At 33.9% G+C, this 15,567-nt stretch overlaps 1 protein-coding gene across 1 annotated transcript; it reads left to right on the top strand.

Moving 5' to 3' along the window:
* The first annotated feature begins 224 nt into the window (after positions 1-224).
* Positions 225-9,025, top strand: LOC8260775. Its single transcript, XM_002513132.4, has 10 exons — positions 225-617; positions 1,696-1,796; positions 1,902-2,256; positions 5,197-6,051; positions 6,178-6,235; positions 6,514-6,575; positions 6,663-6,769; positions 6,856-6,943; positions 8,167-8,470; positions 8,568-9,025. The coding sequence occupies exons 1-10, from the start codon at positions 492-494 to the stop codon at positions 8,594-8,596; spliced, it is 2,085 nt and encodes a 694-aa protein (XP_002513178.2). The 5' UTR covers positions 225-491; the 3' UTR covers positions 8,597-9,025.
* The last annotated feature ends 6,542 nt before the right edge of the window (positions 9,026-15,567 follow it).

The raw sequence follows: 15,567 nt of genomic DNA, 5'->3' as shown, positions 1-15,567 counted from the left end.
AAAATAGCTCGACAAGTGGCAAAAAAAAAAAATACAACTAGACTAAGAGTCAATATAAAAGATACTTTTTATATAAGAATAAGAAAGAGAAAACTTAAAGTGAAACTAATATTTGTTTTAAAATATTTTATATAATTTCATTAAAATAAATATAATATAATAAAACTTCTTTATAATATATAATATTTTTTTCTTTTATTTTTTGAACGGATATATATAAAATCCATCCTCCTTGTTTTACCCTGAATTTGCCGGGGTTTTCCTTTCTATGAAACCCCAAAAACAAAACCGAAAAAACCCTCTTTCCATCACTTTCGCGAGAAAAAAAGATAAAAAAATAAAGAAATTCTAGAACCCTCCAACTCATCCAAAAATCATCTCTATTCGGCATTTAAACCTTCAATTGCAGTAGGTCTGATTCAGAAAACCCTTTCGGGAAGACCCATTGAGTAATTAGGGTTTGGTTTGATTGAAAGCAAAGAGGATAGAAGATGGGGAGTGTTGAGGATCGGACATTTAGGGTTAATTTCACGGGGGATGGAGCTAATAAGTTGAGAGAGACAGTTAAAGATAAGCTTAAAGAGTTCATGGGCGATTACACTGACGATACTCTTGTGGTAATGCACATTTATTTAAATATATGTTCGATTAGTATTCTTTTGTTTATTTTTGGGTTTTCAAGTCTTCGCATGTGTAACTACTTATTAGAAGCTTCTTCTTCATTGAAACTCTTTGTTTGGGTGTGTCCAATTTTCGTGCCCGTGTGTTACACTTTTTTTTTTTTGAAATGATGAGATGCTTATTTTAGGACTGGTTTTAAGTGAAGTACTTGGAAATGTATGTATATGTGTTGAGTTGAGAAGTGAGAGAGTGAACTTGTTGCAGTGGAGATGTTGTGATGAGGTTATTGATTGTGGGACAGAAAATGTTCATCGTGGTGTCTGTTGGCTGTGAGAAATGGGCTGACTATTGGCTATTGGTAAGCTAAGTCGAGAGTAAGGTGGTTAGTACTCAACAATGATGGAATCTCTTGCATTTATAAGTCTTACTGTTGCTAGGAGTTTCTTTAATAGCTTGTTTTATTTTAATGCTATTTATTTAAGTGGGTTTGGGTTGAGGAGGTTCAGTATGCAACAAGCCAGCAATAGTTGAAATTTTAAAAAATACAGGAAATGCTCTTGCTGTTGAGATTGGTAATGCTCACTGCAGTTACACAAAAGCAGCAAAAGTTTACCTTTCTTTGATTGTTTTATGTTGGCGTTTATAAGTCTGGGGTTATAAAGAGAACAAGGAATGTCTGCGCTCGCCAGTAGTTGATCATATAAGCTTTAAATCTCCATTTGGATCATGTGATGAAAAGAAAAAGTTTAGGTGATTAGGTTATTATATTTATTGATATCTATGAATCTTGTGGCCTTCTGTTCTGAAAGTTCTCTGTTAGTGCTAGTTACCATCTCTGAGCTCTCAAGGCAGTATTCCACTGTGCTTCTATTATGTATGTTCTGTTTAGGATTTGGAAATCTTGTTATGAACTGCTTTTCTGGGTAATTGTCAATGTAATGCCTCAAAATTTTGCGGGGACAACTTTCTGTAACTGGGTGGAGTATATGGAAAATCTCTCTTCTATGTTTGGGATATGAATATTTATAAGTGATCTGGCACCATAATATTTCAAGTTCTGATTTACATTGGCAGGAATATATAATCGTCTTACTGAGAAATGGCCGGCGTAAAGAAGAAGCAAAGAGTGAATTGAATGTTTTTTTAGGAGATGACAGTGATTCTTTTGTATCTTGGTATGTGATCCTGTTTCCCCTTAATGGAAAATTTGGGGTTGCAAAGAACATTTACTTTACGTTGTCCTCATCAATGATAACGATTTTTTGTTTAATTTTTAACAGGCTGTGGGATCACCTGGCCTCAGATTTGGATTTATATGTTCAGCCTCAAGATACAAGTGATGAGGTCAAAACAAAACTTACAATGGGAGACCAGGCTGGAATGAATGAATCTCATCATATTGATTCTGAATTTGGGAAGGGAAAGCCTGATAACTTGCCCAGAAGCCGAAACAAAAGAGAATGGAAAGCTTTGACACTGGATGCAACCGAACCTCCTCCTCTTCGGAGCTCTGAGGTTAGCATGTGTTTGGAGGAAAGACATGATTCCAAAGTAAGTCATGGAAGAGGATCTCCATCTCCTCAGCCTCCACAAGAGAAGAAAAGGAGTCGGCAGAATGAGCGACAGCATTTGAAGGTTTGGACTTTTAAATTTTTCTTTCATTCCCCTACTTTTTTCGACTGATGAGTGTGGAAATTACTCCTATTATAATTGGTTGGATGATGCATTTTTCAGACTACCTCCTTGGGTTGAATTTCTCTAATAAATTGTGTTGAGAAGTTAAAGTCTTTTCTACTGTATTCCGTTTCTTTCTTTAAAATAAGGAATGATTTTTCATGGTTGAAATTACTATATGCCCTGTAATAGCTGCCAGATTAGAGAAGCATATGCCTTCTTTGTCTTAGTGAACCTGTTAGTTCCCAACATATGTATATAATGGACATTTTGTGGTGGAAGTTGGGCTTATCTCTGCACTTCTGTAGAAAAGTCCATGTGTCAGTTTTTCATGCTAATTCATGATGCTAAAAAAATTCATGCACAAATGTTTGTGTAAATGGGATTTTTTCTTTTAATTTTTAATTTTTATTTGTTTCTGCATGGCCATGATATGTACATTGACATGTATTTTCATTATATTGGTTGTATGTAATTAATATGGCTTTAATATGGCTTCTTTACTGTTATATTTTATTGAAATCAAAATCTATATGGTCATAGAGAACTTGCTCCAGCTATATGTGTTTGCTTCTCCTAATATATCATTGCTCCGGACATCTATAATCTGTTTAATTGTGTTTTATTTTGGGCTGGGTTGGACAGTAGGCATTATGGTCTGGACATACAAAGAAAGCCTCTACTTTGTAGTTTAGAAAGTAGATGAACTGAATTTTGAGGGAAAAATAATATTGATAAGATTTAGGTTGTTTGAATTTTATTGTAGTGTAGAGGACATGTTTCCAAGTCCTATGTGGACTTCATGATAAAGACTAGGAATATAGATTTTGCAATGTTGTAGCAAGAAAAGTAAAAGGAGTCCAGAAAAAGCTAAAGATTGTGTATTATTTCAGATATTATATACTTTCTAAGGCATTATAGCAACTTACAAGGCTGGTTTTGAGATGGAAAAGGAGAGTGATATTGATACGTTTAAGATTGTGGACTAAGTATGCTTGCTTTTGAAAGCAAGAAGAAGAAAGAGATAGAATATACATTTTCTGGGAGGGAGCACACCAACTTCAGAATTTTTGGTTATTGAATTTCTGATAAAAAAACTTGGAAATGTCTGTTTGTGAAGAGACTTTTAGCTACTTATTATAGCACGATACATAGTCCTAGATAGGAAGCTTTCTAATCGAAAAGGTTTGTATAAATTGAAACAAATAAATGTTAGGATCCATTTAACTCCAGCAAAACTTTAAACTTGAATCAAATTTCCAAATCATTTTTTTTTTTTTATATTAATGATATATGTTGCATTTGTATGTCAGTTTACTATTGTACCCATGATTAATCAACTAATTTAACTGTAGTTCTGTAAGAATATTTGCTCAACTTTTTAAACCTTCTTCTTTTGCATGTTTTATTAGGTCTCCCCATAATGACAACTTGTAGTGTAAAATGCAGAAATATATTTAGGACAGCAGCTATTTTTTTCTTCCCATGGCTTTATCATTGCTAGAGATTTGTGACATTCATTTTAGGGATAAGTATAAAAAAGTATAATGTGGTTTCACTCTTTGACAATTTTAAGTATTTGTTTTTCCTTAGATAAAATAGGTAAGTGGTTAAAGATCGTAATAAAAAATAAGTATCTCACCTTAAAGATTCTCGATTTGCTAGTATTTATCTATCATCATTCTGATCAACCATTATTATCGTGCTGCCCGCTTTTGATTACATAGGTTTAGAGCTTAACAATTCCTAACTTCGTTGTTTCATCGTCAGATCGCTGTGGAAGAATTTATTGATTTGATGAGATCAATTTAGCGGTCAAATGATGACATTATGAGTTGTTAAGCTCTAAATCCATGTTATTAGACACGAGGATCACGATAATAACGGCTGATTAGAATGATGATGATTGAATCCTTGCAAATTGGAAACTTTTAATGATGAGATACTTATTTTTATCACGATTTATAATCATATACCTGTTTTTGTCTTGGAAAATAACACATATTTAAAGTTGTCAAAAAGTAAAACTACAAAGTATTTTTTTATACTTATTCCTTATTTATGCTATAGGAAATGTGAAAGATGCCAATAGATGGCTCTAGTCAGCAGGTTCTTATTATCAAAATAGTATTACGCAACAGTTAATCGATATTTTATGGTTGGAGAATTATAGTCATCTAAATGCTAGCATTCAACAGCAATGCATTGTCCTCTTTATGATTGATTTTTTGCTGGATGTGTGCACATTTAAGCGTTGCCTGTTTTCGTTAATTTAAAGAAATACTCGCGTGAAAGCAGAGGCTTATAACATTACAGTCAGCTTTATGCAGTGCTAGTATAAGAGAGCTATCATGGGCCTAACGGTTAGAATTCACTCTTAACTGGGCGTATGAGCTTAAACATGACAGTCATTGGAACTGGGAACTTTCTGTTGTTTGAGTGGTTGTTTCTGGCTCCATCTTTCCTTTTTCATGTCAGAAATTAGTGTCTGGAATTTCTTTATAGCTAGTTATCAATTTGTCATCAATGATGTCTAGGGTGGGTGTTTCTATGGGTGGCTATGTTTCATTTTTAATATATTAAACTGATGGCATAGTAAATGGAAACTTCAGAAGTTCTGTTTCTCATGATAGTGTTATATTTAGTCCTCTTGTACTATATTGAAGCATTTTTATTAGAGGTACTAAAATCTTCTTTGTAAGTTGATTATGATTATGTTGCCAGATGAGCTTCTTGCTGATTCATTTGTGGAGAGAGATGGGTTATAGTCCTCCTAATTAGCTTTAATCCAAGAATATTGTGAAAATAGTGTAGATCTCATTTCCTTGCTTTCCTCATTTGATGTCTGCCTTGCTCATTTCTTTCCACATTTCATACATGCTAACAAACCTTTTTTGGCAGAGAGGGGCAGTTTCTCAAGCAACTATTAATGCTCCTCGACGACTTCTTCAATTTGCTGTTCGAGATGCTGTTGGAACTTTGAGGCCCTCTAGTTTGGTAAAAGAGCCCTCAATGAAGCGGCTTCGTTCTGTTGTCTCTATATCTACTGCGGAATCATCGTTAGTTGATCGTCCTAGGAGGATTCAGTCGATAGCAAGGGTTCCAAATCCTATGGCTACTGTAATCAAAGCTGTGCAAGAAGCTGCTGAAGATGTAGTAAAAGTTAAATCTTCAAGAAATGTGTTTGACCGACTTGGTCGAGAAATGGATACCACTGATCAAATAAGAGATATAAGCCATGATGCTGTTGAAAGTGAAGTCTATGAAGAAGTCAACCCAAATCCGGATCAGACAGAGTCATTCTATCTTCAAAGATATGCTGGACATGCAGGGAACATTGGCATTATGGAGAGTGAAACTGGGTTGGTTGGTGACTCTATGTTTGACAATGAAGTTTATGATGACGATGATGTTATGGGCCATGGAGTTATGGATGTTTCTGAAACTGGCACATCTGGTGGAAGTAAGAGGGAGGATTCACTTATGGTACAGTACAGCGTAGGTAGGAGTGCTGATAATGATGATATGCGAACAACTAGAAATAAAGATCGGGATCAACCTGTTTCAGCTGCAAAAGCAGTAGTAAACATTCCTATGAATCTGAATACCTGGAAACCACCTCATTGTCAGGAATCAAGAAGATTTCCGGAAATGGGTAATTGGAATTCTGTTCAGGAGAATAAGGCAGACACTACAAAGTCTGGTGCCCGGTTAATGAAGGAGAATAACAACATTGTCATGGTTGGTAATGGAAATGTAAGATATTCTTGAGTCTTTTTTGGATTTTAATCTTGTAAAATTTTTCTCTGGTGTCATTTACATTTCACTTGATTTTCAAATTGGCTGCTGATGTTACTTCCATGGGGGGGTGATATTATACAGGCAAAACCAGTTGCTGATATGCACAAAGAATCGCAGAAGCCACTGCAATCTGCTCCTGGTGAGCTGAAGACTTTCTCAAGTGCCTTTGGTGGTATTATTTAATTATAACTAATGATAATAATAAGAAAGAAAGATTCCAAGGGTAACACCAATAATTTATTGTAATTTTGAACTAATTTTTTTTCTATTTTTTCTCATCTCATTGATGGATAGTTCTAAATGCTTAAACAATTTGATAGCTTTTATACACTTCTGCATTATTGTTTTTCCCCAGCTTCCACACTAATGTGTGACGTCTTGGAAGATTAAAATGGGTTTTGTTATGGACTTTTGCAGGTTCATATGCCACTGGTCGTCCATTAGAGGATGCTGATTCTCGGACAATTTTTGTTAGCAATGTAATTTCCTATGTTCAGTTACTTCTATTTTTTTGAGAGGTATTTGTTCTCTTTTCTTAATGATGTTTTCATTGTTGAGTTGCTCAGGTTCATTTTGCTGCTACCAAGGACAGTCTTTCCAGACATTTTAATAAGTTCGGCGATGTTCTTAAAGTGGTTATAATGGCTGATGCGGCAACAGGGCAACCAATGGGGTAAGTTGCTGAGCTGCTATTTCACTCTTCTTTTTCAGCTGTCATGTCATATTTTTATGTTTTCTTATATAGTTATTGTTACACAGGTCAGCTTATATAGAATTTATGCGAAAAGAAGCAGCAGACAATGCATTGTCTCTTGATGGTACCTCCTTTATGTCACGGATTCTCAAGGTATTGTATCTTCCACGTCTTAATTTGCTGAAACTAGTGCTGTTTTCATTGTTATTGTGCTTTGTTTTGCTTCTTGTAATGGTTTTTGTCCTAGTTGGGGTGTGCTTTTTTGCATGAATGGTTATGTGATAGCTGAAGTTGCCGAAAATATGAATCAGTAGATTGATTGCATATGGTTGTAGAATGGTGCTTTGAGCTGTTACTCAATTGTTTCCACCTGTTGTTTTAATATGAGTTTAATAACTCCTCTTTCTCTCCCTGTGGGACAACCTTGCAGTAGCTGGTATGATTTTTTTGGAAAAACTTCATTAAACTACCTTGTGGTTTGTTGTCACTTTAGTATCCTGTGAATATAACCGTTAGCAAATAACGGCCAAATCATACAACAACATAAGAGATTTTGACGTGGCATGCAATAGCCACTATTCTTCCAATTGCCATGTCAGCACCGGCTAATGGTGCTGTGCAATTTGGCTGTTATATGCTAACGGTCATATTCACAGGATACCAAAGTAATAAAAAGTAAACCAGAGACCCTAAAGTGAAAATACATTAAAACAAGGTAGTTTAGCGAAGTTTATCCTTTTTTTCCTGCAAGGACTGCTGGGACGAGTGTGAATGGCAGTCAAGTTTTATGCTAAAATTTGGTCTCATAGTCTTAACATTACTTGTGGCATCTGCCGATCTCCGTGTTATACATGTCTGCAAAGGACGGTGTATTTTCATATAGATATTGTCTTAGCTTTCAAGAAAAAAACTGAATTGCTATTAGAATATATGCTGAAAGGAATTGCTAAGACTACTTAGGTCATTTCATGCTGAAATGGTTAGGAAAGCTGCAGGCACTTGTTCAAGTACAATCCCTCCCTCTTCCTCTCTTAAAAATTAGTGAGCTCAAACTCCAATTATCATTGTTATAGTACCTAGATATTTATATCATGTTGTGTTTGATATACATTAACTGGTTTGCATGATGTGTTATACCATGTACATCATGTGGTCCTGTGACATGTTTGCTGGCAAGACCATACAAATTCAGTTTAAAGCTCACATGGATAACAGGGAGAGAGAGGAGTTTGTATTACTTGGTTTTTGTATGGTCAATTTATTTTGAATTTTTTGGTTATTAACATGTGCATGTTGAAATATTGCGTCAGGGATTTTCAGTTTTAAGGTGTCATCCTGCTGTCATGACTTCTGATAGCTATGTTCTTCTGTTGCAGGTTGTGAAAAGAAGCCCTGCGAACCAAGAAGCTACAGCTAACATGATATGGCCCCGTGGTGGTACCCGTGGTTCTCCATATACTGCTGGTAGGTTTAGCAGAGGTCCTTTTCCTAGAGGTATTTCTGGTGCATTTAGGCCTCGTCTCCCCATGAAACCTGGTGCCAGAAGTTTTCAATGGAAGCGAGATGCTCAAGGCACTCAAGCAGAGAGCACGGCTCCAGTTTCAGGGAGTCTTGTGACTTCTACTGCCCGCAGTCTCACATATGTCCGAACAGAGCCTAAACCTGATGATGGGAGTTCTGGTGCCACTTGATCCGACATTTATTTTGTTATCTTTTCTTGAACCTTTGCAGTATAACTCCATCGGATTGCACTAAATTGTGTCGTTCATGACTGCAGCGAATGTTTTGGTAATGCGGCAGATATGAATCAAACAGTTGCCCTTGCTTTAAAGAGTATCATTCTTCTGTATATGGTGAAGGACATTTCCCTGAACGGGTGTAGAGTGATTGAAAAGAGTTCCGTTCCTTGGCAAAATATTTCTGGGCTCTTTTTTTGGGGGTTGGGGTTTTTCTGAATCCAATTGGAAAGAGACGCTGGACTTTTGATGCCTGACAAGTTATTTACACCATTAGATGAAATTTGTGAATAGGATGGATGGGTAGTTAATTTCTTATGTTTTAGGGATTCTATTTTGTTTCAGCTTTTCTGAAAAAAAAAAAAGAGAAGAAAATTGAATGAAAGGAAGAAAAAAAAGAAAAAAGGAAGAAAAAGAACAATAAGTTGCTTGCATATGCTCAGTTGGCATAGTTTAGTGTACTATGCTTTTTTCGAGTAATTTGAGCTTTTATTGCATATTTTATTCTCTTTTCCATAATGCACTGAGAACCAGCTGATCAGTTCACATTTAAAGAGAAGCCTGTATCGGTCTTAGATTTAGATTGGGAAATAGGAAAGCCAGGTTCTTGTGTGAAATTGAAATTTACATGGAGAATAGTTTGTAAATCGATAGATGTTTCCAAATGCTGCATTAAAATATGTTTAAACTGTTTATAGGAAATCCCTCCCTAAATATGTTTAAACTGTTTATAGGTTATTAATGTAGCAACCCATCACTCTCTCTCTTTTTGTTAAGCCTCTACGCTAAAAATACTAGGAGAACCTATAACCTCTGTACGCATCAACCATCTTAGGTAGTATTTTCAAAGGTTTCACACTTTTCCGTTTACTTAAAAGCATTTTTTTTCGATGTCATATTAAAATCCACCATTTGAGGGCTAAAGTTAATTTTCTTTGAGATTTGGTGCTATTTTTTCGTGTTTTAACTTTTGTTCTTCATTTTTATTTGGTTAATTTTGATTTTGCGGTTTGAGTGCAAAAAACCCATTTATTTTGCTCTCTTGGAGTTGAACTCTCGTGAGTTCAGCTTGGACCTATCAATTTTCGGTCGTTTCCAAGAAAATGCTATTGTTTTGCAGTTTTAAGCTTTTAGAATTATAGGGCTGAGCACGGATCGGTCCAATTCGGTTATTTATAAATCACCAGTACCATATCAAACCTCGGTTATTTTAAAATTGAAGGTATCAGTACCGTATCAAACATAAAAGGATTCAATACCGTATTGTACCAATTTTACGGTTCAATACAGTTCGGTTCGGTGCTATTTTCGGTTCTAAAAAATTTAAAAAACACAATTTTAGTCTCATCTTTAATCAAATACATTTAGAGAAAATATGATTACCAACCTAAAATAAGTAGCATGAAAATCTGAATTAAAATTGTAATCACATTCTTGAACAATCTGTTTCGCAATTCAATCACTTGCAAATACAATAATTCATTCAATATTCAAATACAAACCATTAAAATATATATTACTGCTAGCATAAAAATATTTTACAGATAGTAATCATTAAAATAAATAAATTTACAAACTTTATGTAGCACTAAAATATATGTCCAAAATTAGCAAAGGAATGTTATTACCTCCCCTTAAAATTAGCACTCCACATTTAATCTTGGCATAAGGGACTCACCAATCTCAGGATCTTGAAGAATTTCTACAATAAAAGTAAAAAATTACGTCAATAAGACTTAACAGCATCAACAATAAACAAACATAGGTAAGAAGTAAAGAAATGTTACCTGACTCTATGCTTTCAATATCCCCTGTTGATTCTTCTAGTTGGATAGGTTTATTTGAACTTTTAAACCAATCTTGACAACAAATGAGGACCTCCGCTGTTGTAGGAAGTAAAGAACTTCTATATTGTTAAAAGATGTTTTGACAATTTTTTCTCAAGTTTTATTTGATGATTTTCAAAAAAAAAATTAAATTTATAAATATAATTTAATATTTTTTATATTTTAATATTAATTTATAATATTTTAAGAGTTAATAAATTAATTATTTCTAAATATTTAATTTTTAAGTTTTATTAGTATAATAATATAAAAATTATTTTTAAAATATTTATTTCTTAATTTTAATATTTATATAAATTAATACTTTTAGTATAATAATATTATTATTCTTAAAATAAAAATATTATATAATTAAAAATTAATTTATTAATAAATATAGTGTAAATAATATTATATTTATATAATAATATCTTTTTATAATTTTTACTAATTTATATAACTTTTTATTAAATTAAGTAATTTTTTAATTAACTTGTCAAAAATTTCTAGATAGTAAATAAATTTTAAATCTAGTATTATAGTATGTATACTAGATTACTAGTATCAATATACTATGTGACATATTAATATATATAACTTATATTTTTTATAGAGTATAAAGTATATTATAATATTATAGTTATTTTTAATATGTATTATTTTTTGTATTTCGATAACAATTGCTTGAATTATATAAATGATAAATATAAAATAATTTTTTATAGAGTATATGTATTATTTTTTTAATATATGTATTATTTATATAATATAAATAATTATTTATAAATATATGTAAAAAATTCAGTTCTACGGTTTGGTGGGATTAGTACAAGACGGATCGGTTGTCTGATTCTGATGCAGTTTTTACTAAAGAACCAGTACCATACCGTAATAGTAAAAAAATTCGGATCGGTTCAATTTGGTTATAAAAACTTTCGATTTTTTCGGTTCTGGTACTTTTCGGTACGGTTATTCGGTTCGGGCAGGAATCACCGAAATCCATGCTCAGCCCTATAGAATTCAACCTTAATAACCTTTCTATCTGTCCTTTTTAATATTCTATAAGGATTTTAGGGCTAAGCTCGCACGAGTGCACCTTCTATTCGCATGGGTCAATCTCCCAACCCTTATTTTTATTAAATTTTGTTCATTTTATCCTAATCATTTTGTTTAATTATCTATTTATGCTTTTGACCGTTTTAATTTTCTCTTAATTATTTGCTTTATTTATTATTTTTTACTTTAATAGCAGCTTTTTTTATTTGAGTTAATATGTTTTGAGGCTTTTTAGAGTTGTGGTTGTAAATAATTCCTCTGAGCACCCCGTTTATCCTTAACTCTTTTCTTAATTTTTACTCCCCTCCCATCTCATATGTGTTAAGAACTAAAATCAATCTAGCATTTATGTGATCACCTTCTATGCCTATAATAAAAAAACTAAGCTTACCAATGTAAGCTCTCGCATTTCATTATGTGTTCACTTTAAATGTTAATATAAAAATAAGTTTGATGCTTAGACTTATGTAGTAAAACTAGACTCTAATTTGGTCATTTTCATATGTGAAGATAATAAAGTTGACGTACTAAAGTTTCTTTTAATTAGGACTAGCAAAGGCACCAATGTGCCTTCCTTCTAGGATTAATTGAGGTACCAAAGTACCTCATCCTTAGGTTAGCTTTTATTTTCTCACCTCATATGTTAACAAGAGAAAAAAAGATTGATGTTTAAAATAAGTAGAAGGGACTAGGTTAAGATAATGTTATTAGGCAAGGCAAATACTCATTTTCTATGGTGGGGGCTAGGCATCACAACCTAGGTTGGTAGGGGTGCTTCATTAACCTTCCCTATTCATACCTAACTCTTCGTGCCTAGAATCTTTAATTTTAGAAAGGGAGAATCTTAGGCTCTCCACAAGTCATCCTTGCTCCCATCCTTGTCCCGACGTTTCAGATGGCGACTCCACTTTTTCAATTATCTTAAGATCATCGTGATCCCTTGGGGCCCTCGACCGAGCAAATCATCTCGAAATGGGTCTAGTACAAAAAATGATTCCTTGATAGTGATGTAAATTGCTTACGAAGAGTCCTTAAAAAAATATCATAGTGGTGATTCCACTAGGGACATGAGAAGTTGATTTCAAGGAGTAAATGGGTGTTTGCCTTGGCTAACATTATTATCTTAACTTTGCATTACATTTACATTAAAATTAAGACGTCCCTATCTATCTCGATGGCTTCAATACAACGGGTATTCATATTCCAGTTGAATAGGAGATGACTTGTACTGGTGATGATTACCATTGTATTAGGAGATTATGGACTTATCGTATCAAGTAGCATTGGCGCACTTCCTAGCTATTTATAAAAAGGGATACATTCCTCCTAGTATAAAAAAGGTATTCCTAGTTAAGAGAAACTTAGTCATTTTACTAAGCCAAAGCTCATGTAATGGCCTTAGTACTTTCCACTTAGTACTTTCCACTAAGATTTACGACACTTTAAATATGCTTGCTTAGGTGAAATATTTCAAGAAAGGCTTGTAATTATTTTCACATCATTCTTACTCATTCGAGAATTTATGGTTTTTGGAATGACCCAAGATTGACACCTTCGAGAAGAAAGATATGACTATAATTATTTGTCTTTCTTGTCATATCTCTAGTTCCTTCTAATATTTCGACATGAAACCACTTAAATTGCAAATTCTTCCTTTCAATAATCATTTGGGAATTGATCCATTTATATCAAATTCCCTAATGGAAATCCACAGAAGAATCTATTTCGGCATAAAGTCATGTCTTCTATTATAAGTATAAGGATCATGTATTGCTATTCCTAGTTGATAGTTATGCTGAAACCAAAAATCCTAGGAAAGATGAGACTATGCCATGAACTTCAAAGTTTTGAAGGAGCCTTACATGTAAATAGTTGATGATTTCTTGATTTCTTGTTAATTTATAGTTGATGCTTTATATTTCTCTATCTTGACTAACTTCTTTCTTGTTTGATGTTTCTCTTTCCTTTTGTATATCGTCCATACATGCATTTGCATTTACATCTTATGCACAAATTTCTAACTCCTTGTGGTTGCAATCAAGTCACCATTGTTTAGGTTACAAAAGAAGGAAGGATCATATGAGGTCAAATAAAAATGGCTAAAACTAGCTTAATCGACTTGAAACACTATAGGCAGATATAAATGCTGTGAAAGAATAGATGAAAGACCTAATGGAAATGGTTAAGCAACAAGTAGACTTCTGAAGCTAGTCTTAACTATAAGAAATGCAACCGTCGGTAGTGCTGCTCCAACCAACGCCCACAATGCTAGTAATGATGGACAACTGCACATCACTTTGGATTTCACTACTCTTGTTGTGGATAAAGAGAAAGGAACCAACAATAATCCTTATAAATTCATCAATGGTGACGATGAGGTGCTAGTGTTTCCAGATTCTTCACTAAAGCCCATCGGATCATCTCATGCACGTTCAATAGAGAATCCTAAACTTGAAGAGATGAGGAAATAGATAGAAAAGATGCAGAAGATACTCAAACTGAAAGGATGGGAAGCCATCGAACACATTAATGAGTCCATGCTCAACACCTCCAAGAGAAGGGTGAACCTCCCTTACTTGTAAAAGTTTGATGGATCGAGCGATCCTTAGGCCTTCTTGAACTCATATTGAGTTGACATGTCTACTCTCTCCAACCTAACTAGGCAGCAAATAGTCTGGTACTTCAGTTTTTACTTGACTGGAGCTAGAACCCGCTAGTACTAGTAATCGGATAAGAAAGTTAAGGAAGACTAGGTTCGTTGGTTAGTATAGGTACAACATTGAGGTCGAAGTGAGCACCTAGACTTGGAAACTACCCAACAACTCTCTAGTGAAACTACTTTTGACTACACTTGCGATTTTACACTAAGGTGGCAAGATAACCACAAGGCCAACTAAGAGAGACTAAGTGCGTTTCGCCAATAAACTAGCTACCACCTCACCTCTATGATAAACTAGCTTCTATCCTATCAAGGATTTTGAGGATTTTAAGGGATTGCACTTCTAATATTGAAGAGGCTGAGCTAGAAAGGAACTCTCATAGAAGGAGAATGCAAATAGCTTAGGCCCAAAAGAGGTGAATGCCTTAGATATGACCTTCGGTGTAAGCAGCCAACTGCGAAAATACTCCAAATTTAGGGTGCCTTATCTCAAATCATGGCAAAGTTGCAAGAGCTCAAATTTTTGAAGTGAACTTTCATAAGGTAAGGGGGGACTCAGATAGTAGTGATCTGAGTGCATACTGCAGGTATCATCAGCTTTCCATTCATAACACAGACTTTTACAATGCCATGAGGAATGGGGTTCAAAAGCTTATTGACGAGGGGAAAATCGCTAATCCCGTTTAAGGATATTCTTACTTTTACTCTATTTCTTGACTTTGATGAACAATTTTTTTAATGCAATCGATAATTAATCTTTATCATTTTTACAAATATTTTACTTGATGTTATTTAAGCATTTTTGTGATCATCTTATTTGCATACTCTGATTCCAGGTCATGTCATCCAATTTGATTCAAATCTAACTGAGGTCTTCATAGCCTACTTAACTCCTTATGAGATAGTGAGAATAAAGAATGATAAAGAACAAAAGACAAAATATCTTGGGCTAAATCCCTCAAAGACATACCTAATCTGAACCAAGCCTCAACCCATACTTTCACTAAGCTAGTTGAGACAGAAATGGACTTGGAATAAAAAATAAGAAAAAATAAAAAAAATAAAAGATATAAACAGCCAACATGGTTCTAATTCCGAACACAGAAAACCAAATAGGAGAGCTTCTTCATCATTCAAGAAATTCCCCTTGAGCCATGATGGATTCATTTAACTACGCTAAAAATGAATGATAAAAATAAAGAAAAGGTCTGCTCGGCTAATAATCCAATGCAAGAAAGACCTAAGCAAAATTTAGGGCATTTTAGAGAGAAAATAGTCAATTAGAAAATTTGAAAAGACTGGTCGACTACGAGAGTTCAGTTTGGCGCATAAACATGGCAACAATTATATTTGAATCAGGTTGTTTGATGACATTTGAATCAGGTTGTTTGATGACATCACACTGAAGAGCAATATGCTTATAAGATAATCTTCAAAATATTCAATTAATAAAAATGTAAAATATTTCACAAATAGACGTAGAAAAAAGTAATTGTTGAA

The sequence above is a fragment of the Ricinus communis genome, chromosome 6 (genome assembly GCF_019578655.1).
Source record: "Ricinus communis isolate WT05 ecotype wild-type chromosome 6, ASM1957865v1, whole genome shotgun sequence".
NCBI classification, from domain to species: domain Eukaryota; kingdom Viridiplantae; phylum Streptophyta; class Magnoliopsida; order Malpighiales; family Euphorbiaceae; genus Ricinus; species Ricinus communis.
The sequence above is the reverse complement of the archived record's forward strand: the minus strand, read 5'-3'. Positions and strand labels throughout refer to the sequence as shown.

What these genes read in the sequence shown, in the direction of transcription:
- LOC8260775 (XM_002513132.4), top strand. Translation starts at nt 492, where the DNA reads ATGGGGAGTGTTGAGGATCGGACATTTAGGGTTAATTTCACGGGGGAT. An exon ending in AGTGATTCTTTTGTATCTTG is followed by an intron (nt 1,797 to 1,901) that starts GTATGTGATCCT and finishes AATTTTTAACAG; the next exon opens with GCTGTGGGATCACCTGGCCT. An exon ending in TTATGTCACGGATTCTCAAG is followed by an intron (nt 6,944 to 8,166) that starts GTATTGTATCTT and finishes CTTCTGTTGCAG; the next exon opens with GTTGTGAAAAGAAGCCCTGC.